This window comes from Triticum urartu, unplaced genomic scaffold (assembly GCF_003073215.2).
Source record: "Triticum urartu cultivar G1812 unplaced genomic scaffold, Tu2.1 TuUngrouped_contig_6454, whole genome shotgun sequence".
In the NCBI taxonomy this organism is placed as follows: domain Eukaryota; kingdom Viridiplantae; phylum Streptophyta; class Magnoliopsida; order Poales; family Poaceae; genus Triticum; species Triticum urartu.
In genome coordinates, this window is record NW_024117218.1 from 1 (window position 1) to 26,300 (window position 26,300).

Genomic DNA, 26,300 nt, shown 5'->3' on the forward strand with positions numbered 1-26,300 from the left:
TCAGGGGCTTGATGTTTTATTACGGGCTAGATTTCCATGATCTAGCTCCGGACTCCTTCCTACATATCATGACTTTTTTTGTCGTATGCGAGGCCTTCCTCCGGGTTACCCCCCACTTTGGCTTATGGCTCAATACCTTTGAAGTAAAGACGAAGATGATCGAAGGGCAACATGCAGAGTGTGGAGGCGCATCAATACGCAATATGACGGGAGCTCCATGGCCCAAAGGTTCCATCCCAGAGGTGTCTGCATTGTGGCAACAGGAGTGGTTCTATATCACGACTCCTAGAAGTGCCAAGTGGGCGGCCGCCCCCGTTTTTCGCTCGGGCCCTCCACCACGACTGATGTCATGGATCAGCAGAGGACTGAGCTGGGGTCCAGCCAAGGACGTGCATTTACTGCAAAGCCGCATTCGAGATCTCTTCAATGAAGATCTCAGTTTGGTTGCGGTAATACAAGTTATGCTAGTTCGTCAAGTCCAGCCTTGCAAACGTCGGCCCCTTCGCTTGTGGGAGTTCAATCCCGAGGGTCCGCGTGCCATTCAAAATTTTCTCGGCCTGACGCACGAGGATATGTGTAAGTTATTCTTCGGACATCAAGTAGAGTGTCCGGAAATCACCGAGGACGTGGGCCTGAGTAGTAACCGCGCCGCCGAACAGGTAAGGAATCCTCCGGCCGAACATATTATCTTTCCTTCGTTACGAAGTTATTTCTGAGAGTTTGCTTTTTCGACCAGGACTGGCTAACAAAGGCGAAGTTGATTCGGTGTTTGGCCCCCCTCCCTGAGGGTTTGGAGAATCCGGTATTGGAAAAGATGCTCCAGACCGCACCTTGCCTGGATCCCTTGAAGGAAGATACTATGGAGGATAATGCGGGCGGACGCGGGCCCCCAACGTTGCCTATTCTAACCGAGGGAGCGAGCGTCTCTGTGAAGGAAGATGACCGGAAGAGGAAAAGGACTGCGCCCGGGAATTCGGAAGCCGAAGTTTCCAAACGGGAGAAGAAATCTTCCACCGGGGGCCCTACCTTGGGGGGCGCTGCTGCTGCACAAAGTCCGCGGGGGGATCAATTCTCCCGGGAGTCGTAAGTGACCCGAAAACTTTAATAGTACAGATATGCCATCCGTTTCTTCTGAGAAAATAACCACCGCATATATTTGTGCAGTTCGGGCCTTCGCCCCTCTCAAATGAGCTCGTCTTCGGGGGATCTTCTTCCTGAGATGATGGAGAGCGAGACGCCTCCTCCGAACTCCTCCGCTCCGGAAGCGGGCGACCCTGAAGTGTCGTCGCGGAGGGCCACTCTGAGTCCGGTGAGGCCAAAAGGTAATCCTATTGATCCCCAAGGCTCCCAGTGTCCGACTCCCGAAGAGAGCAGACAAAAGAGTCCGGTACCGTCTAGTGTGCGATCGGACGTTCTGAGAGAGTTGGTGGGGCGAGCGGCCATCTCAGATGATCACCGTGTGCTGATGAATATGGTGATGGAGAGGATATCGTCCGCCGAAAGCGGATTGCATGAAGCCTTTATGAGTCTACTGACAGGCTTTGAGGTACGTAAAAGGAATGTGTAATAGTCCTGCACATGCTAGGTGTGCCCTGTGTAGATAGTAGCCCCTGAGACTCTGGTTGTCGTCGGAAACGATGACGAACGGAGGATCATATTCCCAGGTAATAACCATACTGCCTCTATGTGCAGAAGATGGAAGCTCCGGTGGCCAGCCGGACTAGCCAGTTTGCCTTCCACGCCAAGGAAAGTCCCTTCCGGACACGGGACGGAGTCTTCAATTTTGTATCTTCATAGTCCAAGAGTCCGGCTGAAGGTATAGTCCGGCCATCCGGACACCCCCTAATCCAGGACTCCCTCAACCATCTCCTCCCGCGGCCATGTGCAAATGGGACAGTAATACACACACAACGTAGTTGACAACTCATGTACAAATATCATGGTAACCTTTGGTCTGAGAGAAAAGTTGTTGAAAAACATATCCCTACAACTTCTGAGCAAATAGTATGGTATTATACACAGTGATTACTTATGTAAAAACAGCATGGTAACTTTTGACCCAGGGAAAAATATATTGAGAAACATACCTCTGATAACTTCTGGGTAAATAGAATGGTAATATACGCACAACAGTGTTGATAACTTATGTAAAAATACCATGATAATTTTTTACCAGAGAGAAGGTGGTCGATAATGCCATGGTAACTAATGTACAAAACACCACTGTAACTTTGCCCCCCAGGGGGTGGAGGGGTTGTAATATATCCAGTAATTTATTCGTAACTAATATGATAATATATGTACCACAGACATAATAACTTATGTATGAACACTGTGGTAGCTTTGACCCGAGGGGAAACGATGTTGAAAACATACTTCCGGTAATTTCTGTGTAAATAACATGATAATATATGCACCAAAGACCTGATAACTTACTTACAAAACACCACAGTAACTTTTACCCATGAAAAATGTTTGTTCACATACCCCGATAACTTCTGTGTAAATTGCATGATATCTTATGTACCACAGACATGATAATTTATGTACCACGGAGTAGGGGAGAGAGTTGTTTAAAAATATATATTCGATAACTTCTGTGTAAATAGCATGGTACTATATGCACTGTATATGTGATAACTCATGCACAAACACTGTGATAACTTTGAACCTGAGGTGGGAGGGAGGGGTGGAAGTTGTTGCAACCCCCCCCCCCTTCGGACACCAAGACTTGAACCCTGGTGGGTTGGGATACCACTATCTACCTGACCATCCAACCACAGTTTGGTTCGCACTGCAGACTTGATAACGCACGTACAAGCATCGTGGTAACTTTGACATCGGAGAAGGAAGTTGTTTGAATACATATTCTTGATAACTAATGTGTAAATAGCATGGTAATATATGAACCACAGGCATGGTAACTAACGTACAAACACAACAGTAACTTTGTCCCCAAAAAACTTGTTAAAAACGTATCACGATAACCCATGTGTAAATAGATAGTATACACACATCCGAGCTGATAACCTACATAGCCCAGGCCTGGTAATTATTTGCATGAAAAAAGTTGTTAGAATATATCAAAATGGTATCTAATTTTGCAGGCATCACCAAGACGGATATTTTATGTGAAAATGATTTTTTGATTGGATTGACAGTTTGAGATATAAAACATTTTAAAGATTCAAAATACGGAGAATTTAGGATGACATCAATTTTTCCCCTCTAATGCATGCACAAATGGAATGTGAAGAGAAGATTGGAGAAACTATTTTTATGCCTGGTAATTTGTGTGTAAGCAACATGATAACTTATACACAACTAACATGATAACTTGTGTAGCATGCGCGTGGTGACTTTTTACCTAAAAACGTCGCTGAAACATATCAACATGCGATCTAGTTTTGAAGTCTCGTCACAACGAATCTTTTGTGTCAAAACAGTTTTTCAGTCGGAGAGATGGTTTGAGTTACAAAATATTTTGAATTATGAATTTTGTTGGAATCTTTGCTGACAACAATATTTTTGTTTTACATGCGTGCATGCATACCTAATTAAATCAATTGAAAGCAATTAGTAGAGAGGAGTCGCGTGGCGTGAAAACTTTGCTGGACTGCATGTGCATCGCTCGACTGCATGATGTTCACTGATACTGCATTCGTATCTATTCCTACAAACAGAATGATCGGAAACTGTTGCTGTCCATCATTATATATATTCATGATGTAATAAATAGAATCAGGAATAACCGTTTGTTTTATTTTCTTAGTACTACTCCCTCCTTTCATCTATATAGGGCCTAATGTGTTTTTCAAGACCGCGTTTGACTATTGACAAGATTAATAATACATGACATGCATAAGGTGAAAATTATATCATTGAAAGCTCCTTTCACATACGAATTTGACGATGTGCTTTGTGTAACTTGCATGTCATATATTATTGTTCTAACATTTGGTTAAACTTAGCATCAAAAAACGTATTAGACCCTATATAGATGAAAGAAGGAAATAGTATGGTTGCAGACCCACTAACTAAGCCACTTTTTTAAGATAAAAGACTCAAAGATCCCAGATTTAAATTAATAAAGCCTAAAATGGCTAAGGTTACAAAGTGTTGATCAGCAGCTTACAGACATCGAAACAACAAGCAACAAAGCTAACAAGATGAAGCGCAGCTTGAGCATCGAGTCCTTCATCCCGCTCCGCGGCCCAGCCGGAGAAGAAGCTAAGTCGGTAAAGAAGCACGCCAACGAGGAACACACCACTTAGTCAGGAATTATTTTTTAAGCATACTAGACACATGGGACTTCAGGTAATAGATTGAAATGTTTCAGCCAAGCAGGAGATGTTGGATTCTTTCATTTGTTTCTATCACCATTTATTCATATCATTTATTATGGTTATTATATATTCACCTCAATGTGAAATTATTTATTGTTGCGAGTGGCAAGGGAATTATTGATGCGGAATCTAACTCGAGAAGTTTGTACTCGAGGTGCTGAGGACGTTTGTGCTGGAATACAGTAGAGGGTACAAGTTGAGAGTGACTCCACTGGAATGTTTATTATGTACGTACATGTTTGACTCGGGTACAACACGATGAAAGATTTGTGTTTGTTTTACAGGATTGGCTGTGTAGGCGGTTAACCCACGTGATCTGATTGGAATTGATCTCATATATACAACTGATCATGGCACATGACTCACACATGTGCGTTAGGGACTAATATATTTTAGACTCGTTCAACTGACATGTCTGATTGTGGTTGATGACATGGTTCAGGAGTCGCACGGATTTTCCGAAACACGGGTGTAAAATTTATAACACATGAAAGTGGAGTATATAAATAATTGCTTACCTTCTAGCCTCATTATACATTGTGAATAACACCACGAATAAGACAGAGGAACAGAGGGTAGACCACATAGCTCACTATTCCTAACACAAACATTGGTGGTCTTAGGTGGGAGAGCTGCCTCCTCCCCGGCCATTTTCAAAAAAAAAATTCCTGAAAAAGTCTAAAAGCGTACGGAATTTTACATAAAAATGCAAGAACGGGAAAACAATTTCATGTTTCAAACAGGTCCTGCATAGTTTCTGGCCCAAGGAATCGAGGGCCGGGAATACAGTAAATCTATGTTGACAAAAGTAGTGTGAGTGTGGAAGAATTGGGAATTCTTCTTTTCTAAACGAGTGGAGTCGGAATCTTTAAAGGCGCACACACACACCCCACATGCCACCCCATCTTCATTCCTTTAGGTGTCTTTCCTTGATGCCCTCTGCGCCTAATATTCTTTGATTCTTTAATGGAACAAAGTTCGAGTTTGCACCGCAGGTGCGCTATCCAGTGGAAAGATAACGTCTTGAACCTCAAGCCCAAGTGGGCGTGCTGCAGATGTGAGCATCTGGAATTTGATTGGATTTTGACACTTTGTCAATGAATAGGAAGGTGGCCTCCGTTTGTAACTTTTGAGAATAAATCCCCAAGAAAGATGCATTGTTTGATAAATGAAAACAACATCTAGATCAGTGGTGCATTGCTGACTGTAGGTACGTAGTAGTAGCAGTGTGCAAAAAAAAATTGAGTTTTGGAAAGCAAAACAGAAAAGAATTAAAAAGAATTATTCTTTGCCGCCAGACAGCAGCCTTCGATTGTGTACACGACAGGTGCGCAAACCCTTGCGAGCATCTATTCTTTGCCCCACACACATTGATGCATCTATTTGCTAAAGCTTCTGGGTTGAAGATGTATAGGTACATAGTACTCCTACAACTTAGGCTGGTCATAGTAAGGAGTATATGATACTAGTGTATTATACTACATTCATAATGCATAGTAATATAGATTAGTATCATAGGTGGTCTTATTTATTGCCATACATGACACATAGTAGCATAACATTTATTATGTTACGGTATCTATCTATGTTACTGTAATTATCTCTCTTTTTTAATTGACTGTCACATAAGCATGTTTGTGAGTCCCAAATACATGTTACTATTTATGTTACCTTCACTATGGCTAGCCTTAATCTTAATATAGAGGGACGTCGAGGGCATACACGAGACCCGCAAGACTAAGCTTTGTGAGCACATATTCTTCGCCGCATCCAGACGGCTGATCCACCCGTAGGCCTTAGCTCACCGGCCCACTATATAATGCCATCACCTTGCACTGACTCCTTCCTCCTGAGCTCACCCCTCTTAGTCCAGCATGAACAGCTACTATTACTACGTGGACAAGTCACGGCCGTGGTTCTGGTGGAGCGGCGGCGGCTGGCGCAGATTTAACGATGGTATGCATGCTGCGGTGCTCCCTGCTCCATCTTTTTTCTTTCTTTCTTCTCTTTCTATTCGAGCGTCCTAACAGAAACGATGTGCGCACAGATTTTCGGTTCTGGATCCCTGTTGTGTTCTCTTCGTGCTGATTTATCCAATAAAGAAACTTTCTTACTTTCCTGTAATTTTAACTATACCCACTTCCTTGATTTTGTTTAATTCTGTAGGCAGACGTTACCCTGCAGTTAATATAATTATATTAACTGCGGACTCCTTCGACTATGCGTTGGGCAGAAAACAATTAGCCGAACCCCCTCAGGATAGCTCTTCCGGAAGTGTGATCTCGATCAAAGACATGGATGAATGGAAATTGCATTGGAACAAGTCTGCTCCATACAACAAGCTGGTACGTACGTACCTAACCTAGCTAGTACTACTTCTGTCTTTTTATTAGTCCCCTCGCATTTAGGCAGTGGCGGACCTAGCCCACTGGGCCAGGATGGGCCAACAGTGCAATTGTATATATAATCTTATTTTTTATTTTACTTTTTAGCATTTTCTCTATGGTATAAAGCCCATATTTCCAATCGGCCCACCCTGTCCACCCTCTACCTCCGCCACTGCATTTAGGGTCATATTTTCATCATAATTTTAACTAATAAAACATAAGCTACATGTAACAAAAATAATATCATCAGAAACTATGTTCAAATATGAATCCAACGATATAATTTTTGGTGACATGTATTAATATTTTGATAGTTAAATCTATAGTCAAACTTCGACACAAAATACGAAACAAACCAGTAAACCAGGACAGAGGTAGTAGCAGCTAGCTTTTCTATCTCTCAAGTTTCTTTTCTTTTCTGGAGACTCGACCTCTAGTAGAACTCTAATGTTTGAAATGATCTAGTTGGTGTATGCGTTCTACGACAAGAATTCCACGCTGTACAAGGCCATGGAGAAGCTGTTGGAGAAACTCGCCAAGCAGTATATAGGCAAGGCAGACTTCTGCAAGTTGGACGTCGACAACTTCGAGGTACACACACAACCAGATGATTCCATGCATGTATCATTATTTGGAAGCGGACGCGCGTGATTATTGATATCAATTATTAACCGTACGTGCAGTATTTGGCGGGGCTTTGCGGAGTGGAGGGAGCGTATCCGACGTTCGTGCTATTCAAGAACTGCAAGCAGGTGGGCAAGGTCGTCGGCCTCAAGGACGACGAACTCGAGCGGAGCATCGAGCGAGCGCTAAACTAGTACTCAATATATTTCGTGTGAAGAGATATAATATGACCTTCATATACGCATCGGCAGTGCGAGGTACATGCAGGTGCATGCTGCAAAACTATTATGTACAGTAGCTAGAATAAGCATGGTACGAAACTTGTCGAGAGATGTTGAGTATTAGATGTACTAGTCCATGGACCTATGCTACAGCATGATATGAGCTACAGTAGAATTTTAGAGCATCTTCAGCGGCAATCATCTGCTTTGAGCGCTCATATGCCCCGCGTTCACATCCACACATCTCAAATTGGCCCCCTCATATTGAAGCATTTCGACGAACAGGTTACGTGCGACGTGACTAGAGCACGCACAAATGCCATGGGTGTGAGCAGTCTTGGCCAGATCGTGGTCAGCTTGCTCATGGGCGCGAGCTCCGGCCTCGGAGTGGCCGTGGGCGTGACCTCCGGTTGGGTGCACGAGCTCGGGCCTCGGAGCGGCTGTGGGTGTGAGCTCCGGGCGGGGCCTGCGAGCTCCGGCCTCGGACCGGCCATAGGCACGACCTCCGGGTGTGGGGGCGTCAGCTCCGGCCTCGGACGGGCCGTGAGCGCGAGCTTCGGGCCCGGTGGCACGAGCTCCGGCCTCAGAGTGGCCGTGGGCGCGCGAGCTCCAGCCTCGGGGCGGCCATGGGCGCACGAGCTCCGGCCTCGGGACGGCCATGGGCGCGAGCTCCAAGCGCAGGGGCGGCCACGGGCGCAAGCTCCGCCCGCGGTCTTCTCACCAAGTCACTGCAAGTGGGCCCCTGTGTGCATGCAGCTGGCTGCCCGGGCGTGACTGGACCCATTTGAGACGGGTTTGAGTGTTCCTAAATACTCAATCATGCAGCTGCGCCATATGGGTGTCACGAGTACACACGCGAGAGCCGTCCGTTGCGCCCGATCGCCACCGACGCATGCGGAATCTTCCGATCAGAATAATAATAACCCACGTCACGACAAGCGCAAAGATGCGGCCCACGTGGGACACTGCATGAGATGGGGATTCAGTTCAAACTTAGATCTGCATGCATTTAATTAGCATTTTCAAAATTTTGAAAAGCTATAACTTTTAGACCAAGCGTCGAAATTAAGATCTGTTTTCACCCTTAGGTTAATCATGACGAGATCTTTAAAACTAGATCCCATATGAATATGTTTTGACTAACTTTTTTTATGAGCAACTTTGGGTGCTACGGAGGCAACTTTAGTGCTATAGGAAAGCACCTTCTTGTTAGTTTGTTTAGTATGACTTTCTATGATTGAAAATCTCTTTGAAGTTGGCTACCATGACTATCTAGTTAACTAGCTTCACTTCTAAGTTTTCTACCATAATTAGCTCCGCCTCCAATTTGATAGTATTGTAGGCAACTTAGTTTCTGGGGTAGGCTAACATTATTCTAAGCTTCTTGCCATGACAAGCGAGTAGCTTAACATCATCCTTAGTTGCATGTAATACCTTTTGGTATGGTAAACAACTTAGTTTCATAGAAAGGCAACTTACTAACAATGATGGACCACCTTTTCAATGTATTCTAGGCAACTAATATAGAAATGGCAGACAACAGAGCATCACAGGTAGGCAACATAGAAAAAGAATGATAAGAAACATCCCAATATTAGTCGGCAACTAATTTGTAAAGTTACGCAACTAACATCAATGTTAGGAAATTTCATAGTATTTTGTAGCCAACCGAGCATGAACCGTGGGCAACATAAAAAATGGACATCAGTGTTAGGCAATTTCATAGTATTTGTAGGCAACTAAGCATCAACAACAGGCAACTAATCATCAATGATAGGCAACTGTGCATCAATGTTCAATTTCATAGTATTTGTAGGCAACTGAGCATCAACTATAGGCAACTGAGCATCATAGATAGGCGACTGGGTATCAATGTTAGGCAACTTCATAGTATTTGTAGGCAACTGAGCATCAATCGTAGGCAACTAATAATCAATGATAAGCAACCGAGCAGTCCTGATAGGCAAGTTGGATAAAGTTAGCAAGATTCACAGCACATAGTGCAGTGAAGTTGCTTGTATGTAGCACTAAAGGCACCTCATGTTTTGTGTGATTTTATTGTTTTGACATAGATCAACCTAATAGAAAGTCATACCAAGCCAAAAAAAGAACATGATGCTAAATGAGGCAACTTTAGTGCTAAGTAGGAGCTACTTTGATGCTAGATGAATTGAACCGTATCTATTAGTGAAATCACCTAGTAACCTCCTAATTAGATGTGTGCAGTAGTGTAATAGGTGGCATAGAGTTAGGATACTTGCTACTTATGGTATACAACTTAGAGATGAAGCTAGTCAAATTGATAGTTGCGATAACCAACTTAGAAGGATTTTTCGTTGATAGGCGGTCATACTAGGAAAAAAAAAGAAGTTGCTTTCTTATAGCACAATAGTTGCCTCAATACAACCCAAAGTTGCCTGCGAAAAAAGTTTGTCAATATGTGCCCATATGGGATCTAGTTTTGAAGTACTCGTCATGAGAAACCCAACGATGAAAACGGATCTGAATTCCGATGCACGAATCAAAAGTTATACCTATTAAAAAAATTTGAAACCCAAATAAATGCATGCAGGACAAGATCGTAGGTGATTTCCTGAGTACCGTGAATACGTCAAGTAGTTTTCTTTTAGGATGTCAGTTGGTTTTGGAATCACGTGGGCGTGGGATGGTAGTGTGAGAAACTGATTTGCTTTTTTGGGAAAGTGACAGTCTGCCTTCCTTTTGGGGAGAGCGCTCGATCCCGCGAGCGGGCGCTCGGGTGCCAGGTAGCCACGTCCTTGAGTGTTAGTCCGGACGTTTAGGGACAAAGTGGGGGGAGAGGGGTGGTCTGGTTGGGTCATACTTTTTTGACCGGGTGGGCTTTCGGGCGTTTAGGGAAAAAGTGGAAGGGGAGTTTGGTTGTAGATGCTCTTACGAGACATAAATATTAAAAAATTATGAATAAATTTAGTATTTATAACTAATCAAAATTATTTATCCATTGGCATAAATTTAGGACCAACACATGAGAGCACTAGACTGTGCGGGCCGCGAATAGAACGAACGGCAGTAATGCTACACAGACCGGTCCAGCAACCCGGTTAGACCGGTTTCCAAGGGTTTAACCCAAATTAACCGTTCCAGAGGATAACTACCATGCTTATGTGATGGAGGATGGCTAGGTTCACGAGCAAAAAGATAACCAACGCACTTACGTGGCGAAGAACGACTAGTTTATGAGAAAACTAGCAAAGGCCATTATCGGGACCCCGTCAGGGCGTGGACGTCGTCAGTGTGCCCTAGATCGACCAGCGAGACTTAGGACGCCATCTCTGGTCATAGAGATCAGTATGCGAACAACATAGAGGTTGATAGAGGCATTCAGGGTTTAGAGATATAAAAAGCAAGGACATGACTAACCTCCATACGGCAGGATTTTAGGGACGGGCACGCACGATCGCGATCCACTTGTCCCGTCCTGAGATCTCATCACTTTTCCCACTTTCTTTTTATTTTCTGGCATGGTAAATAAATGCGGGGAAGAATTGCCTCTTGGTCAATTATAACTTGCCATATCCACCTAGTCAAGTTTCAAATTGTGATTACAAAGAAGGTCGATAAAAATTTGTACTGCTACAGACACGACCAGAAAAACAAGACATTTTTTCTTTATTTCTTTTTACCATTTTTTCCTTTTGTACACCATAATTCGTGCATCACAGACTCGATAAATCATGCACAAACGGTAATTTTTTGACCCTAGGTAAAAAAGTTGTTGTAATACACTAACTTAAATGTAAAAGAGCATGCTAATTATACGCCACAAACTTGATAACTCACTCACAAACATCATGGTGACTTTCGCCTCGAAGAAAAAAAAAACATTGTTATAACACATCCCAATAATTTATTTGTAAAATAGAGCAAGATAATTTTTATACGCCACGAATCTGATAACTCACACACAAACACGGTGGTAACTTTTTTGACCACATGAATAAAGAGTTGTTGTAACACATCCCAATAAATTCTCTATAAAAACATGGTAGTATGTATGCCACGAATCTGGTAACTTACTAACAGACACTGTTGTGCTTATATTACCATGCTATCATGTATGTATTACGTTCTGAACAATCATTTTTTCTTAGATTAAAGTTATGAGCGTGTTTGTACCTAAGTTATCAGGTCATTGTCCTAATATTACCAAGGTATTTATATAGAAGTTATCGCGGATGTGTCTTCAAACATTTTTTCCCAGATAAAAATTATTATGGTGTTTGTACCTAAATTATCATGTCAGCAGTGCATAAAATATCATGCTATTTACACAGAAATTAGCAAGGGTACGTTTCAAGCACCCCTCGTGTCGAAAATGTTACCACCATGTTTCTATCTAAAATTATCAAGGTCGCGGTGCACAAATTATAATGTCATTTACACAAAACTTATCGGGGTTGTGTTTTTCAAAGGGAAAATTTCCCTAGTCAAAGTTATCAACTCTATTGTGCGTATATTAATGCGCTATTTGCACAGAAGTTGTCGGGGGTATGGTTTTCAACAAATTTCATACCAGAGTCAAAAAAAGAATTATCACGATGTATTTACGTGAGTTATCAGCTCTATTATGTGTATATTACCAACCTATTTACATAGAAGTTACCAGGGTTTGTTTTCCAATAAAATTTCCCCGGGTTAAAAGGTTACCATAGTATTTGTACATGACTTATCACCTTTGTTGTGTCTACATTATCATGCTTTTTACACACAAGTTACGGGCTACATTAATATATATATTTTTTGGGTAAAAAAGGTACCATGGTGCCTGTAGGCGATTTATCGGCTTCGGTGTGCGTATTTCAACAAAAGTTACCGGGGTATGATTTCAACAACTTTTATTCCAGGGCCGAAAACATGGAAGGGACATCACCATGGTGCCTGCACATGAGTTACTGTGCTATTTAAGAAGCTTATGGAGAAAATCACAAAAATAGAACTTTGCTATTACAGTTTACAAAAGGTCATGTACTGTGATACCATTTATATCACAACAAGCACAACCTAGTGTGATGGCTGTTACAACAGCGTTGATGCTAGGGGTCTTGAGTTTGATCCCACCGGCCATAGCTTTTGTTTTTGCGGGAGTGCTAGCAGGAACTGGAGAAGAAAAAACACTGCACATGAGTTAGCAGAACCTGAGAAACAGCCTGGAAAAGCGAATCCGATGGAGCCAGAGAATTTATAGCGAAACGTGGGAAACAACCCTGAAATTGCGGATCAGATGGAACTCCATCCGAGCATACGATATGGATCGGACAGCGCAGAGGTCATTTGGAACTGTTGCAAATTTCCTGCCATTCGAAAAATAGCTTTATCAAAAAAGTAAATGTTTTGGTTCCATTTGGTTGTCCCCACCCGGGTGTGGCCCTTTATATTTATAGGATGGGGCTAGTCTTACATATGCATTTTGATTGTCACGACGAGATCTACGCAATGGTGAAGTCCAATTTGCATTTTGAGCACTTTGATTATAACGGTCTGATCTGTTTGGTGATCGGTCTGCATTGCTGGATTGGCTACAAGACTGACAACGTACCGGTCGGATTGCTTCAACATGCTGATCAGACCGGTTGGCCTTGCCATATAATGCAAATCTGACAATTTTGACAGTCAACGCATGCCCTTCGTTTCTTGGTAAAGCTTCCATACCAAGGAACATTTATTATAACCAAAACTGCACAGGAGCAATGTCGCACACAAGCGCATCAAACATGTTTCACTTTAAGGACGATAGTATCTATCGGCCATATTACTTGATTCTTCTCAATTGTATAATTCTTATTCTTGCTACTATTTATACATCTTGTGTGAGTGATATAAGCCTGAGTAGGTACTGCCTCGGCTATGGATTCTTGAAAAATAGTAACAAGGTGCAGCAAGATGGCCCAATCCTTTTTATATCAAAGAACAAGCCGGAAAGTTCTCTTATAGAAAGCAAAACATTCTTGAGGACAATAGGAATTGTCATCTAGTCACGTTCATCATGTTTAGTTGGTTCACGTTCATTACTTTTAATAATTTGATATATGGGTGGACCGGTGTTAGGATGCTGCTCTTACTTGAACAAGCAACCCTCTTATGATTACCCCCTCTAATAAGCATCCGCAACTACGAAAGAAAAATTAAGATAAATCTAACCATAGCATGAAATATATGGATCCAAATCAACCCCTTACAAAATAACGTATGAACTAGGGTTTAAGCTTCTATCACTCTCGCAATCCATCATCTACTTATTACTCCATAATGCCTTGCCTTGTGCCAAAGTATGGTGAAGTGTCATGTAGCAGATGTTCACATGAAACCACTAAAGAAAGCACACCATATATATCATCAAAATATCAAACGAATACCAACTTCACATGATTACTTATAACAAGACTTATCTCATATCCTCAAGAATAAAAGTAGCTATTCAAAAATCATATTCATGCATGTTCAAGATCAGAGGGGTATTGAATATGCTTAAGGATCTGAACATTTAATCTTCCACCATATATGCCAACTAGCATCAACTACAAGATGTAATCAATTGTACTAGCAACCCACAGGTATCAATCTGAGGTTTTGGGACAAAGATTGAATACAAGAGATGAACTAGCTAGGGTTTGAGAGGAGATGGTGTTGGCGAAGATGTTAATGAAGATTGATCCTCCCACGATGAACGATCGTTGGTGATGTTGATGCCTTCGATTTCCCCCTCCCGGAGGGAAGTATCCCCGTCAGAATCGCTTCGCCGGAGAGCAAAAGTGCTCTTGCCCAGGTTCCACCTCGAGACGGCGGCGCTTCGTTTCAAAATTCTTCTTCTGGTTTTTTCTAGGGAAAATAGCATCATACAGGAGAAGATGAGCCCTAGAGGCATGCTGGGAGAGTCACTAGCTCACCAGGCGCCCCCCCCCCCCCCGGGGGGGGGGGGGGCTTGAGATCATGGCTCTCAGGTGGGCCCCCTCCTAGTATTTTTTTCCGCCAAGATTTTTTATATATTTCAAAATATTTCTCTGTAAATTTTCAGGTTATTTGGAGCTGTGAAGAATATCTATCTCTCCTGTAGCTTTTTCAGGACCAAAATTCCAGCTGCTGGCAATCTCCCTCTTCATGTAAAACTTGTAAAATAAGAGAAAAAACGAATTAGAATTGCATCATAAAGTGAATAACAACCCAAAATATAATAAATAACAGTAGGAAAACATGATGCAAAATGGAAGTATTACCTGTGCTAGAAAATATGACATATCGAGTGCCCGTGATTCGCCAGAACGGGAATGAAACGACATTTTAGCGATATATGTAATGTTAATTGACTGATGCTTAGGGTTGGCTTTCAGTCTGTTGGGGCATATTGTGTGACTTTCAGTTTGTTCTTGAAGGAAGGATCCCGACTGATTTCATGGAGGTTGTTTCCTCCTCTTCTTCCCGTGATATACATCAGTAATGCATGAGAGAAGGGGTCAAGCAATCATCACCGATGGTCGAAAATCAATGAGGGAGTGTCCACCATATACGGTCGATATATTAGAGAGGAAGAATCCCAAGTGTTCTCATGGGGGTCGCTTCTCCTTCTTTCTTGTGTGCTAGACATTTTGGTGTAATGCACTCGGGAAAGAAGAGAGGAGCGACCATCACCAATGGTCAATATATCAGAATGGGAGTGCCCACCATATACACCACGAGAGATGAAAGTTTTCCAAGGAAGATTCGACCGAAAGTCAACGTGTGTTGAATAGTGATATGTATGTCGAGTTCCTGGTATTTGCCATCGTTTTTTATTCTTTGAATTATGAACACATGAAATGTCTGATGAGGATAGGATCCTCGAGTGATTACTGCACCGACGACGGGGCTATGTGCGACAGGCCTCACCAAGAATAGGATAGGTGCTTCACCCTCACGCTGAAGGTGACCTTCGAACATTTTATTTGTATGTAACGATGGCAAGTATTTTTTCGTAAATAAGCATGACTTGTACCTTTTCCTTTAACGTGTATTTTTTTACAATTTTACTAGTGCGTCCCCTATTATGCAACACCTTATATCTTAGACAAGCTCGATTTCAAAGATAAGGAGAATATGGAGACAAAGGAAGCTCACCTTAAGACGAAACATGGTTTCATTTTTGAGGTTAAGCTCTACAATGCAGTAAATCACACACATTATTGTTGTTCAAATTAGAGAGGACTGTGCAAGGCCTACGGATTTCACGAGGATACGAAAATAACCTACGATATTGGTCCTAAATATGATCTTGAACATAATATCAACACTTGGGTGGATGTGGACATGATTCCAATTCTACCTCTATGTGAGTTTTTCAAACAAATTTGTTAAGTAATTTATATTGTTTATTTAAAATAGTTGGTATTCATCCTTACTAAACTTTTTTATTTATAATAGACACCTTATTTCCTTTCTCCAAGAAACACATGGAAGGCTGTTGTAACGCTCTGGACACACCCATCGGTGGTTGTTACTCATGTCGGGATCTAGACTGGCCCCATATATCTCTTTTCTGCGCACTTTATCCTCACTCGTGTGCACCCGAGAAAAGAAGGAATTCCTTATTGATATGAGTAGTCTATCATCCCTAATAAGCCAGACTATCACATACACCCCACTCAGAGGAACCAACGCCCTCGTCGGGCCACAGGAATGTTCCCTCTTGGCGCATACGTCTGTGCATCCAGTCCGGCACATGTGTCATGCCATGTGCCACGACGGGTCACAATCATCATGAACAACATGACCGCGCACCTGTCCGCAAACATCCGTGTAACCGCGAGGGTCGGCTCTGATACCAACTTGTAACGCCCCAGACACACCCACCGGTGGTCGTTACTCCTGGTGGGATCTAGACTGGCCCTACAGATCAATACTAGTCTTTTCTGCGCACTTTGTCCTTACTCGTGCGTACCTGGGAGCAACTTCCCGGTCGGTCACCCATCTGAAACTACTCCAAGATGAGCACGCTTAACTTTAGAGTTCTTTCCGAATGGGCTCCCGGAAAAGAAGGAATTCCTTATTGATATGAGTAGTCTATGATCCCTAATAAGCCAGGCTATCACAGCTGTAGACCAGACCTACTACGGTCATGTCTCATAGCTAACTTGGGAGGAGAAAAATTATCTTGTCTCCTTTGTTAATGATGTTGAGACTTTTAAGTTCCATTATGAATTTAGCCAACATTATAGTGGATACATGCCACTACTCCACGAGTTGAATGATGGTAACATTCGTGCAAATAGCATGGTAAGATTTTTTATTATTGTGCCACTAGTTCATCTTTTGCATACCTTCTTCTGTAGTAAACTACATTGCTAACTATGCTACTATTATGTTTTTCAACAGAAGCTCCCTAAGGATGTTGTGCCTCAGCTGATGTACACTGAACGTGAGATGAGTATTATTAGCTTACCGCCAAGTCCGCCTGTAGCTTTCCAAAGTGCATACTCAACTTGTCTGACAGATAAATGCCTCAAAATCAAAGGATGAAGAAAAGTAGTGGATGCGCACAGGCAACCAATCGGAGACATCATGAATGTGTGCAGGCCACAAATTGGAGATAGGCAGATCTCTATTCTCCATTTTGGAGACGGAGAGGTTTACCTATTTTATTCTATTTTTCCTAAGAGAGAGGAGTAGGTCCTAGCTAGTACTTATCATGTGCTAGAATGATGATGAGTTATTTACCTAGGATGATAAGAATTAGTTAGTGTTGGTTAACTTGTCATGTGCTATATTGATGCTGAGTTATTACATGATTACGATGATGAGTTGTTATATGACTATGATGATGATGATGATGATGATGATGATGATGATGATGCCGTAGTACTTGTCATGTGCTAGAATGATGATGAGTTGTTATATGACTACAATGATGATGAGTTGTTATATCATTATGATAATGATGATTGTTATATCATTGGGGTGGAAGAAACACAGATTAGATTATTGCCTTCATTCGACACTTGTGTGCCGTCCCAAAATCATATATATCTTCCTACTAATTTAACATGGTCACTTGGATCCATCCACTTTAATCTAATCTATGTTTCTTCCACAACCTCTTTATTGCTACTATATAAAAAATTGTATAATGATGTATAAATACAACATAAATATAAATACGCATGAATATACTGACAAGGGGCAACAACCCACGTTGCTGCTATTTAGTAGTAGAGCTGGTCAAACCCCATGCTGCTGCTATTTAGCAGTAGCAGTAGCATGGGGTAAGGCCCTCCCTACTCCTAACTATTAGCTGTAGCACCCTAGTAGTAGCGCGGGACCCCACACTACTGCTATCCCATTAATCCGTGCTACTACTAGGCTTTTCCCTAGTAGTGCCAGTGTTTTCACCTGCCCATCAGGAGGCCAGATAGGTTCATGTTGCTCGATTTAATATTGCCGTCTAGTGTTCATATTGCTCGATTGCACAATAAATCTACTGTTTTTATTAACCACCGCCCGTGCATCTGTTGCGCAACCTTAGAAGTTTATGGGGATAGCATGTCTCAATGACTTCAAATAGGTCCTCTTGCGTCATATGACTGTGTTCTTTGCCGAAATGGCATTGGAGAAACTCTATTTCATCTTCTTATAGAATGCCCTTTTGCACAGAAATGTTCGATTCATCTTGGCTTATTTATCAACCTAATGGCTGAACCATATGATATTTTGGGTAGTTTCAAACATCAGTTGCAAGTGCCCTCCTTCATGGAAGTCAATGTTCTTATGAGTTGGAGCATTTGGATGGGCAAGAGTGATTGGATTTTAAGGGGATCAACCCGTCTGTGCAATCCTGTTTGAGTACTTTCAAAATGCTTTGCACACAAGTCATTTTTAGAGTAAAACAGGTTTGAAAAATTCCAATGCATTGATGGCTAGAGCAGAAGTGTAATCTTTTTGAATTTTTTTCGTTTCCTGAACTTTTGTCTGTATTTTCCTGTTCCATATATCTAATATATAATCAGTAGGGGACTTATCTCCTCCTGTTTTGTGAAAAATAGGGCCTATTAGACTTGAGCAAACAGGCCAGGCACATGACACTCTAACATCGGAAAAGTGTTGCTGTATTCTGTGACTATCAGGTGGTTTTGACACTAACCACAATCAATCCATGCCATGATGGCTGATGGCAGTAGTGGTGTCAAAATAATGCTACACCTGCTTCGTTAGGTGAGTAGAACCCCTTTGCCTGATAACTGAATATCTTTTCAAGAGTTGTGAGGTAAATCTACCTGTGAATCATGAGTGGCGTCACACAAGCCACACTTGACATAAAAAAGAGCTGTGAGGTAAATCTTGTAACATAATTTTCTGATGACTATCAGCTTCTGGAACAGAATGATAAATTTCCCAACTTTAGATTCGTCGTCAGAAGAAAAATATTGTGTCTTATGAGGTTTTCATACTTGATTGATCAGATGTGATGTACTCCTATTCCAGTAAGTATTTAAGTTCCCTGGGTACTTTTGATTTGGAAAAAACCATGTTCTTTATGAGCTCTTCTATCCATTTGAAATCTGACTTAATCCCTGACTCGTTCATCTTGATCATATCTCTGATTCCAAGGTCCCATGCTTTTATTATCTTAGTTTCAGAAAGCCACTATAGATTCTTTAGCGTCAATTTCCCATGGAAACAATAACCTGCTTGCTCTACTAGTTCCATAAGACAGGTCAAACCGCCTATGACATCTCATGCCTAAGTGGTAGCACGGGAAAAATCCTTGGTATGATATTTTTCCTGAGTTCCATGCGGTTTCAAGAAGTAGAGACCTCGAAAACCATCTACAAATTTATCCAGTATTTGAGATTTCGTCTTTTCATGCTTACATAGAAAGAATACATATTTCTTTCTGTGAAAGTCTTTTACCAACTTGTTGATCTACAAGTGTTTTAAAATGAAACATATTTAGACTCAACCACTGAATGGAAGGAACAACAGAAAACTGAGGCGGATCTAGAACCAAATTCTAGTATGGGCTGGTTTCCTCTTTCTTCCCTGCTCCTTCCATTATTTGTCGGCGATGGGTAGAAGGGCTGGAGCCCCACGCAAAATGCCAATAGCGGCCGCGCTGCAGGCAGGCCGCTATCTCTGGTCGTCGCTTTCCCATGTGGATCCGTGCTGCCAGTGTATACACCACGTATTTGATTTATCTTTGGCCCGTATTGGCCCAGCCATGGCCCACGCACATGCAGAAGGGACCTAGCCCTCAGAGGGAAAGCTGACATGTACTTGATGGGCGGCCTTCGTTTGGTACCTGTTCGGAGATGTGCGTGCATGCATGATTCGTAACAAGCGTTGGACATGGGCGACCACACGTTCAGCAAGTGATGACGTGGATCACTATCGTCCAGCCAACACACACTTTTCGCCCACATGTTTGTTACCAGGCACCAAGCATGTTTAACTGTTTCGACCATTTGACTTTGCTTGACACTTTTGACAGTATTACCAGCCAATTACAGATTCACAAAACAGTATCACAATCATGCCACGACATTTTTCATTTGTTCATCAAGTTAGAGAAAGTCGAACAAGTTTAGGCAGCATCATATGTTAGATCAGCGATTTTTCGCACAGAAAAAAAAATCGCCATCATGTTCACGTTTGTATGTTTACTCTAACCAAAACAACCCAATTAGCGGCCCTGATCTACACGAGGTACAGGTTTCATGGAACAGCACACATCCGTGCAGGCCGGGTTGCTTTCCCCCGAGACGTCTCGTCACGTAATTTACTACGCCCTCACATCACCCCTCGTCCTTGTCATCTACCTCCACCCACCTCAGGCAGAGGCAAGGCAAACACAGGTCTCTGTTCTTCGCCGCCCAAGGAGAATCCACCAGACGGACCAAGGCGGACGAAGAACCCCCTCGCCGTAGAGCTGGTCGACGGCGGCGAGGCTTGTCCTTCTCCGTCAGTCTGGCAGGGTAACATCCCAAGTAGGGCAAGAGGTACTCACCCGAATCACACCCCTAGCATTTAAATGTTTGATTGTAATGCTCGCTCGCCATTGTTCTTAGATCTTGCTTTCATTATCTAGGTTTTTCATTCAAGGGTGGATTAGTCGTAGAGGGCGAAGATGTCTGACTTATTTAGCGGGATCCAAGCAGCTATGGTTATCAATCGAGTAGAGAATAGTGAGCAGTCACCTGAAGATTGGAACAGCGACTGTGATGGATCCGGTGGTTCAACAGGTTTGACTGGCACCCCGTGCTTCACGTCCAGGTTTTCTTTGCTAAAAGTTGGATCGGTCATAGGCCAGTTTAGTGATTTTAAGCGGCAGTTAGTCAGGGAAACCGGTTTTGATGGAATGTTAGAGCTTAAATCATGGCAGAAGATCAGCCTTAAGTACATCGCGTACCTAATGGACAGAGTTGATGTAGATTCCAGCATAATAAATCTAGAGGGCCAAGGTGTTCTTGAATTATGTGACCAGCACCTGAACTATGTCTTTGGCATCCCATGTGGAAATTCAGTCATACAAGGTGAAGGCATAGAGCCGTCTGAAGCATGTATTGAGTACACGCGTGTGGCTGCATCATTTAGCGAGAGAGGCACGCACAGTCTTAAAGCAGCTGAGGCGTACTTAATTCGAGACATAACAGAATCATCCCCTCAAATAGAGCAGGGCTGTTTCAAAATTGCTTTTGTTATTTTTGTAGTCGGTCATGTGCTTGCCCCCACTGCTAAGCACGATTACATATCCATAGACTTCTGGGCTGCACTGAGTGATATCAGCAAGATAAAGGATTGGAATTGGGGAGGATATGTACTCAAGAATCTGTTCCAAGCTGTTAAGAAGTTCAATGCAGATGTGTCCAAGAGAAACCCAACCGTCCACATAGTTGGTTGTCATCTGTTCCTGCAGGTATTTTCTGATCTGTTCCTTGGTCTTTCATGAAGTACATTTTTGCACATTCACATTATTCAGAATCGGCATGCTAATTTTTTTTTGCTTACTGGTGTTTGTATCACAGCTTTTCGTACTAGACAGCCTTGATCTCGGTGTTCTAAACATGCTGCGAGACGTGACGCTGCGGATAGGTCTGTACGAATATGATTTGATGAAGAAGATGGTGGACAAAATTACAGTTAATGTTGGCGCCAGTGAAGTTTCCTACCACGGTGCAATGGTAATCACTCCCCCACACACGTGCTAAATATATTTTCAGTCTGCACATGCAATTATTTGTCATCCATGACATGCAATGACCATCTTCGCAACTCAACAGGTACGGACCGAGCTGTCAGTGAGCAATCTTATTGGCTTCCCTTCTAAGGAAACTTTCACAGTGAAAGCAGCAAAGCCGGCGCCCAGAAGGGCAAATGCCACATGCGCGCCGATGTTGCGAAGTAGTTATACCAAAACCGGGCCGCAGGAGTTTTCAAATTACATACGAACACGGTACCCAAGCATTGTAAGTCACTTCTATTCAGTTAAGAAAGCATTCACACATTTTGTAGCATCAACTTGTCACCCCTCGCATCTAACCCCATTTTTTATGTGTAACATATAGTCAGCGGAGAAGCTTGGTATACTTCTGCGGGAGCAGAACGCCCGTGGCCTAGCAAGCATATCAGAAATGCGTCAAGTGTTCCAGTCCAATATGTTTACTTTCACAGACAAGCTTATGGCATGCTTAGCAGATAGTTGCACTTGTTGCAAGGCACATGGGAACAAAAAGTGCATCTTGGAAAAGGACGGCACAAACACTTGTGATGCACCGCCTCATGTACCAACTCACCAAACTCAATTCAGCACCCCATTAGTCAGCAAGATAGGTCCTCGACTACCAGCACCAGGCAACCCTGTAGGTAAACAATCCATCATGCTTACGTTTTCAACATTGAAATGCATATAAACGATTATCCAATCTCACACTACTCATTCTCCCTTGGCAGGTTGTCTATCTGCCAATAGTTCCGCGGCTAGGAAAAGGGATGGAAGTTTATCATCAAGCGTACAGTCGGGCACAGCAAAGAAAACATGTTCACGTGAGGCGCAGAACGTCCTCGCCGCAACACCAACATATGGGCAAGAACCACTCAACCAAATTGCCATATCCCAGGATGCAAGCCTCAATGAAATTGCAAGCAAGATCGTTGCATTTTACGACAACCTTACAGCCATCTTGGTTACTTACTATGCTGAGATGCGGCCAGCCCCCGGGTTCATATTGTTTGGATCAACCACCGATGGAGCACATGTGAAGATCGATCTACCTCAATGCAATTTTGGAAGAGATCCGTGGGTAGCTGGATCAGTCCCAGTACCACCAAATCCAACTGTACTCAGGGCCATAAGAGACTAGATGACTGTAGCCTCGATGCTAAACCTTGAGAGGAAAGAACGCATCCCCTGTGCATTAAAGATTTTACTGAATGCTCACAAGCATTTTTCGTCTTCTCATTTAGTAACTGCATCTTTCCAATCAAATCGCTGCAGGAAATGGATCATGCATCCTAAGCCAAGACTCATAGCATTAGAGGGGGTTGAAATCCAACGTCAACTTGCATCTAACGATGCAATGACCCATGAGATGGCTACAACTATTTTCCGCGGGCTTGGCCAGATTGACTCGTTTTTCTCAAAGGACACTCCTGGACTGATATGGAGGAAATTCCTCGAGCCTGACTTTGCTGTGAGTATTTCCAGCACCTCCCCTTAATTCTCCACCCTTTTCTGTCTTGATGACAACCCCCCAAACTGCATATGTGCAGACAACTGTTTTGGCGAATGCCGACCCATTGACTGTACACTCAATTAGGGCTAGCTTCCAAGAAGGAACAGCATCCTGCAATCCAGCTTCGTGCCGAATGGTAGGTGTTTTTAGCAGAGCTAGTGTCAATTTTTACGATCCCAACTCACTGATATGCCTATATATATGCAGTGGTACATCCCGACGATACTACCTGATTGTTGGACTGTATATGCATTTGATATGCTGCGGAAAAGAATCATCGTATTCGACCCAACAGTTGGGCCATTTGGGTATAGCAATCGGCGAGTCAGCATGCATGAATTTGTTAGCAACAAACTGCATGCCGCGTTGTTCACATGCCTCCAGAATTTTTTCAGCTCTTGGCATTGTGAATCAAGCCACTGGGGGCGCACTTTTCGGATCATAATGAGGGAAAACATTGAGAAGTATGCACTTTGACTGTCGACCACCCGACCTTCATAATTAACAGATATATTTGTCTGGTTCTTTTAACTGTTATTATTGGCTTCTTCGTCCCTCCCAAATGCAGAGAGCAGACCGGGCTGTGCGCCACCTTTTTTGCATGGAATTATGACGGCGACAAACTGTAGACACCACTGAACAAAGTATGTTTCTAATTGGTCATACCGTATGGAAACTGTGTGCTTGTTTTTTTTGCTAATTCACACCATCTCTTCCTCCAGGACACGCTCGCATCACATAGCAGCTTGATGATCTACGAACTAATGAGGATGCAAGGCAACCAAACTCCAGTGGCAAACGACGCCCTTGAAGCTGTCAAAGGATCGTTCATTGCTCTTTAGAAAAACTTACCTTTCTTTGAACGTCCCTAACTATTGGAAAAACCTCTCTATCTGGTTTGTAACAATCATTTAGGACAGACCTGGATCAAAACTATGTCTGATTATCGACTCCCTCTTATTGTATCAGATGCGAATCTTTTTAGCATGGCTGGTAGAAGCAGAAGTTCATATGCAACTAGTATGAAATATATTAGAAGTTCATACATATTAGAGGTACAAGATAAACATCTTAGGAGACAAGCAATGTCAACTGCTCTACTACATCTGCTAGGGTTACAATTATCACATCTAGAACACAAGGCTTACACCTACTTGTGGATGCAGTTACAAGATTGTTGCTCCTAACTTGTAACAGAATGCTGCCAGCAGCACGAACATTGCAAATGCCTTCATGTAGCCAGATCCTTGATTCAGAGCTAAATTATCTGTAGGAGCAGGAGCAACTTCTAGCTGGGGAGTTTGGTGTTGTGGCACTGAACTTGCTGCATCACGCAACTCTGAGCTGATCCTCTCTAACTGACGCACCCTGTCGCAGAGATCAATGATGAGTTGTTTGAGGAACGGTTCCTCAATGGGATCGTCATGCCACTCGTACATTTCACAACCTCCCATCTGACGGGAGTTGAGCACAAAAAAATGTCAGTGGGGAAGAACCAAGAATCAGCCAAGGCAACAACCAAAAACGACAGTTATCAGGACACATACCCGCGACTTGGCGCATGTCTTGTATCTTCTCCCAGGGTTATCGTCGCTCCAGGAGATCCACATGGCAGCCTTGGGTTTCTCCTTGCACCAGCATGGCATCGTAGGTTCATAGTCCAGTGGACCCACCCTGTATCTCACCGGCGACCTTCTTGGGGAGGCCCAACGCCTCTGGGATGAAGAAGCACACCTTGAGCTCGAAGAGAATGACGAAGACATTTGTTGGGCAGGATTTGATGCTGGTGGAGTGAAGCCCAACGGAGTGTAGGCGGCATGCTGTATATATAGCCAAGGGCTCCCACCAACGGTCACTTTTCGAAAGGAGTGGTGGGCAACGGCTCTCACCGGTGTTTTTCTAATTGTTTTGCATGGCAGGCCCGTCACGTGCCAATGGCACTCTTGCCAGCTTCCACGGTAATTCACGGATAGTAATACTAACATTTTCAAACCGCATAATTGCAGGCACGCTAAAACTTTGGCACACATCATTCTTAACAAACACTCACTAGTCATAGGTTTCAATGGCTGGTACAGTTCCATGCCAAAATACTTATAGAATTACTAGGTTCAACACACGACACAGTGCAAAGCACATGACACAATGCATGGGCTTACAGAACTGTCAACAAGACAGTTACAAAAAGGGCAGAACAATTGATCCTCACGCTAGAGAATAAAACATTTCCTTGCCAGAAGCAGCTCCAAAAGCGCGACACGTCGACAGCAAGGAGTCCAGCGTTCTACTCCTCCTCCTCCACTTCCTCCATGAATCCCGGGTGAGCAGCCGTGTTTCCCGAATAGGCTAGTGTCTCATAGAGCATCCTCCTTCGACGCAGGGGAAGACCAACCTTTGGCACCACACGCGAGCAAAACGGTCAGTTGATCATTTTTTCATTATGAGCACTAATGCATCTACACAAAAAAGGTTACGTAGGTAGGTGGAATCTTACATGCGGAATGGGTTCCTCCAACTCATAAGCGTTGAAGTTGTCAGCATTGTATGCAATGTAGCCAGGCGATTCACCGCTACAAATCACAATACGATGAGGAAGTTGGTTAGCATCACACCTAGCAATAAAAAGCGTGAAATGATGTACACGTGCACCCACCTGCCGCAAGCTATGTGCATATCAATGTTGTACCGAACAGTCCATTTGGAGATATCCATGTCCCAGCTGTCCAACAACAAGGTGCCCAGGATTTTGAGTCCTTTAAGCAGCATGTGAACTGTTGACCCATGCTTCGACTCGTACACTGGGGATCCCACCTGTGTGTAGAACGGGTCCATCACCGTGACCCTGGTCAGCTCCATGTTGAAGGCGTACAGGGACCAATCGTGAGCAAGCCACACAGGGATCAAGATCTGCAGTGCATGCATGCAGTTTTAGTGAGCCATATAGAAGAAATGAAGATGCCGGTAGAAACGTAGGATTGTACGTACCAGACG

The 26,300-nt window shown here is 43.1% G+C and overlaps 3 protein-coding genes across 8 annotated transcripts; 2 read left to right on the forward strand and 1 right to left on the reverse strand.

Moving 5' to 3' along the window:
• The first annotated feature begins 6,072 nt into the window (after positions 1–6,072).
• Positions 6,073–7,763, forward strand: LOC125530637 (thioredoxin H2-like). Of its 2 annotated transcripts, none has more exons than XM_048695022.1 (4): positions 6,073–6,302; positions 6,513–6,691; positions 7,199–7,324; positions 7,417–7,763. In XM_048695022.1, the coding sequence occupies exons 1-4, from the start codon at positions 6,221–6,223 to the stop codon at positions 7,549–7,551; spliced, it is 522 nt and encodes a 173-aa protein (XP_048550979.1). In that variant the 5' UTR covers positions 6,073–6,220; the 3' UTR covers positions 7,552–7,763. The 2 variants fall into 2 exon arrangements, with proteins under 2 accessions (XP_048550979.1, XP_048550980.1); XM_048695023.1 differs by having other exon boundaries at positions 7,223–7,324.
• Positions 7,764–20,328: 12,565 nt separating this feature from the next.
• Positions 20,329–24,274, forward strand: LOC125530634. Of its 5 annotated transcripts, none has more exons than XM_048695019.1 (11): positions 20,330–20,576; positions 20,666–20,819; positions 21,288–21,493; positions 21,603–21,758; positions 21,858–22,043; positions 22,143–22,440; positions 22,528–23,267; positions 23,347–23,445; positions 23,517–23,773; positions 23,878–23,953; positions 24,032–24,274. In XM_048695019.1, exons 2-7 carry the CDS (start codon positions 20,705–20,707, stop codon positions 22,935–22,937), a joined length of 1,371 nt encoding a protein of 456 aa, XP_048550976.1. In that variant the 5' UTR covers positions 20,330–20,576; positions 20,666–20,704; the 3' UTR covers positions 22,938–23,267; positions 23,347–23,445; positions 23,517–23,773; positions 23,878–23,953; positions 24,032–24,274. The 5 variants fall into 5 exon arrangements, with proteins under 5 accessions (XP_048550975.1, XP_048550976.1, XP_048550973.1 ...); XM_048695016.1 differs by having other exon boundaries at positions 20,332–20,576; positions 20,666–21,493; positions 23,517–23,617; positions 23,694–23,773; XM_048695017.1 differs by having other exon boundaries at positions 20,332–20,576; positions 20,666–21,493; positions 23,517–23,617; positions 23,705–23,773.
• A 31-nt stretch (positions 24,275–24,305) lies between these two features.
• Positions 24,306–25,103, reverse strand: LOC125530636. The gene is made up of 2 exons (XM_048695020.1): positions 24,857–25,103; positions 24,306–24,763 (listed from the first exon to the last, which is right to left on the reverse strand). The coding sequence occupies exons 1-2, from the start codon at positions 25,070–25,072 to the stop codon at positions 24,476–24,478; spliced, it is 504 nt and encodes a 167-aa protein (XP_048550977.1). The 5' UTR covers positions 25,073–25,103; the 3' UTR covers positions 24,306–24,475.
• Positions 25,104–26,300: the final 1,197 nt, after the last annotated feature.

Excerpts from the sequence above, each read along its gene's own strand:
- LOC125530634 (XM_048695015.1), top strand. The coding sequence starts at position 20,705 with ATGTCTGACTTATTTAGCGGGATCCAAGCAGCTATGGTTATCAATCGA. Across the intron at positions 21,494-21,602 it reads GTTGTCATCTGTTCCTGCAG|CTTTTCGTACTAGACAGCCT; the intron begins GTATTTTCTGAT and ends TTTGTATCACAG. Across the intron at positions 22,044-22,142 it reads GAACACGGTACCCAAGCATT|TCAGCGGAGAAGCTTGGTAT; the intron begins GTAAGTCACTTC and ends TGTAACATATAG.
- LOC125530637 (XM_048695022.1), top strand. The coding sequence starts at position 6,221 with ATGAACAGCTACTATTACTACGTGGACAAGTCACGGCCGTGGTTCTGG. Across the intron at positions 6,692-7,198 it reads CTGCTCCATACAACAAGCTG|TTGGTGTATGCGTTCTACGA; the intron begins GTACGTACGTAC and ends GAAATGATCTAG. Across the intron at positions 7,325-7,416 it reads TGGACGTCGACAACTTCGAG|TATTTGGCGGGGCTTTGCGG; the intron begins GTACACACACAA and ends CCGTACGTGCAG.
- LOC125530636 (XM_048695020.1), bottom strand. The coding sequence starts at position 25,072 with ATGTCTTCGTCATTCTCTTCGAGCTCAAGGTGTGCTTCTTCATCCCAG. Across the intron at positions 24,764-24,856 it reads AGACATGCGCCAAGTCGCGG|ATGGGAGGTTGTGAAATGTA; the intron begins GTATGTGTCCTG and ends AACTCCCGTCAG.